This window comes from Etheostoma spectabile, chromosome 15 (genome assembly GCF_008692095.1).
Source record: "Etheostoma spectabile isolate EspeVRDwgs_2016 chromosome 15, UIUC_Espe_1.0, whole genome shotgun sequence".
NCBI classification, from domain to species: Eukaryota; Metazoa; Chordata; class Actinopteri; order Perciformes; family Percidae; genus Etheostoma; species Etheostoma spectabile.
In genome coordinates this window covers 14,158,705-14,161,883 of record NC_045747.1, presented here as the reverse complement: position 1 = coordinate 14,161,883, position 3,179 = coordinate 14,158,705, and the positions used below count along the sequence as shown (strand labels likewise).

General features: G+C 42.7%; 1 protein-coding gene across 3 annotated transcripts in view; it reads right to left on the bottom strand.

The window, feature by feature from the left end:
- Nucleotides 1-3,179, bottom strand: part of stat5a (signal transducer and activator of transcription 5a) — a 64,852-nt gene that overhangs the window by 13,757 nt on the left and 47,916 nt on the right. For all 3 annotated transcript variants that reach the window (XM_032536477.1, XM_032536478.1, XM_032536476.1), the window contains 3 exons: nt 2,802-2,958; nt 1,574-1,663; nt 436-610 (listed from right to left, as the gene is read on the bottom strand). In XM_032536477.1, coding sequence (XP_032392368.1) covers nt 436-610; nt 1,574-1,663; nt 2,802-2,958 — 422 coding nt within the window. The remainder of the gene's footprint in view (nt 1-435; nt 611-1,573; nt 1,664-2,801; nt 2,959-3,179) is intronic.

Here is a 3,179-nt window from a genome sequence, read left to right as displayed (position 1 = left end):
ATATATATATATATATATATATATATATATATTTACAACTTGACTATTTTAAAACTATGACATATACTAGATTGAAACCATTCTTCAAAACCTTAATTTAGTACTGCAACTAAATAGTTTAATTGAGCCACACACCAAACCACTCAGGGCTTCAACAAGTGATTAATTTAGTTATTGTTTAAACAAAAACAAATGTCGAAAAAATAATGCAACGGTATATAGGTTTTGTCCAACTTACAGTCCACATTTTAAGTGTATAAACTATAGAATGAGAACATAATTTGAAAAACTTGAACCAGCAAGTAGTTGGCTAGATTGAGTCTGTTGAACTACTGATTATCAAACAGTTGACAAGCTGTCTCCTCACAGTCTAATTACAAACATTTTGCATTACTTTAGAGCAGCAATAACAAGATGCAAGTCCTCTGGTCTTACCCTGGATGCGGAGGCTCTCCTGGTACTGGATGATGAAGTACTCCTGGTTGTGCTGGAGCTTGCGCAGATCATTCTCAGTGTCCTGGGTCAGCAGTCGAAGCTCCTCAAAAGCCTGGTTGATCTGTTGGTATTTCTGGGACATGCTGTCCATCATCCCGCCCACCGGAGAGCTTGACTGTCAGTTACAAAGTGTGATTAAGAGACAGGCATAGAGAGAGAGAGACAGAGGAAATGGCGGGTTTTGGAACAGTAATTGGCATGGTTGCATGGCCTGTGTATTGTCTGCCATTGGGTTGTTTATGATAGTTGTTAGGGGAAATGGCTGGCCAATGGTAAGCTGAGAGCAGAGCGAACGGAGATATGTGTGGGGGATGGAGCAGCGATACGAAGCAAAGCTGGACTTGATGCATTGACCCCCGCGTGTGGCAGCTGGGCTATTTGACTATAAAATCACTAGCCACTAGCCTGATGTGAACACTGTAAATACAGGGGGAAGAAATGCATTTGCTTATCATACTCAAGCAGACTGCGTGGTCAGTTAAAGGTCTGAACGAGAACACTATGGTGCCTAAAGGTTCAGACTAAACACAATGAAATTCAATCAGTCCAAATATGCATTCCACTAATAGAAAAGGCATGTTGTGACTGGAAATCAATTCACCACAGGAGTTGCTGAGAGTCACATGTTTTACGCACTGCTGGCTTTATGGTCTTATCGCTCAGTGCTTTTTATTAACTGTGAAATATTTGACTTCCCTCCATATCGCAGTGTTGCAGTGGAGAAACACATAAGGTTTGCTTTTACAAATCCATATTACAGCATGATTGAGTAGGTATGAGTGTCCGCATTTATAATAATGCAAAGGAATCCGCGGACCTTGGGGGGATAAATGGAGGAAACGGAGAGTAGTTACACAATTACCCAGCCTCTGAATCAGTCACCAATATGTAGTTGAGCTTCTGTTTGTGCTCTCAGGCTTTATACAGGATAGGCAATGAATAAAACATGGAGAAGCCACAGGTGTTTGTCTAAGCAAGTTTATATTTCAGTGGGGATGTCTGTGTGTAGACAAATGAGCAGAAGTGTGCATGCAGGTGTCTGCTTGCATATGTATTTTACAGCATGCTTACTACTCACATTGGTGGCCTCCCTGACGAGCCTCTGCTCTGCGTAGAGGATGTGTTTGATGCATCGGACCAACTCCAGAGGACAGCGGTCATACGTGCTCTGAAAGACAAGGAGCACATATGCAGTGTTAGGGCCTGTTAGCCCCTGACGAGCAGAGTGGCCACCACACGCAGGACTCACCAATTTAGTCGTATCAAGGAAGCTTGCTAATGCGGCAGACCCACTAAACCCATTAGCCGAGCTAATGAGACCCATCTCTGAAGTCCGCCGCACTTCACATATGATTCATTGGCATACACACACATTGTCACACGCACACTCCAGAGTTGAGTGGTTAATGTGTTACAGTAATATTTGTGCCTCTGATGAGTAGTATAACAAATTGCAGTTTCACTTTCAGTTTAAAAGATACTGTTGTGAGTCAGTTGTTGTTTCTGGCTTTAAGACGGAGAGTGACATTGCATTAAAAGTTGACTTGTTTTCATCAAGCTGAGTTCACGAGGACACACACCACGCTATTGTGATTTAAGAGCACAGGGCATCAACAGTATTGGATCTCCTGTGTTATTTCCAAACAGGACATATTTCATATATTACACTCAACCACATCAGTAAGCTCACAATAAATGAAGGGAAAACAGAGCGGAAGGGATTGGGATTGCAGTGTGATGTTGCACAGCCAGCCCCCTTCACCCTGTTTCTCTGCCTGGTTTCAGGGAGGGGAGAAGACAAACAGAGGGACGGATCTGTGAGCAGGGAGCTCGATCATAAATCGCAGCGCTGGCTGGCTACCAAGGCTCTCACTTGGGTTGTCCTTGTTTTCCTCATGGTGGATACAACCTGTTCTTAAAACATATTGTCCAATGTGTGTTCTTTCTAGGAACTGCAGCAAATAGATGTAACCACTTGCTCATAATTTTCTCACATTGTTCAAACGAGTGTTTTGCTGAAAAGATGATCTCATTGCAATATTATTGGCTAATTTGATTGCGTGAACAGTAGGCACTGCATGCTTCATGATTTTTTGGTACTTCAGACTATTTAGCTATAGCCGCAGTTGATATACTGGCTTTGGTCTTTGTGTTTTCTCAAACATTGGCCCTAGTGACCCTCCTGCAACTGCTCTTTCTCTGCAAACCAAAGCCAAAATATCTCTCAATCAGACTGGCTGTATGAACAGGAAAGTAAACTAGTAAGGTACTGTATATTCCTGGGTATTCAGTGCTAAAAGACTTACCTTAAGCTGGCTGGCGTAGTGTCCCAGTTTGATTTTGAGTAAGAAGCCGTCCTCTCCCACCTGGTGCTCGGCCTTGTTCTGCAACTCCTGGATCAGACTGTCCAGAAGGCGTTTGGCCTTGAACTCCTCCTGTGGGTTCTCCAGGTCTATGGCATCCCTAACAACATACACAAACACACACATGCATCCCCGCAAGACACGCACACACAAAAAAAGTTGACATGCAGAAATAAACGGACATGGTTAATAAATGAACATCAAGAAGTTAAAAATTGCACAAAAAAAACTGTCCAAAAAATGCTCTCAAGGACAAACATTTGTGCAAGCATAAATGTATGCCTAACACACACACACACACACACACACACACACACACAC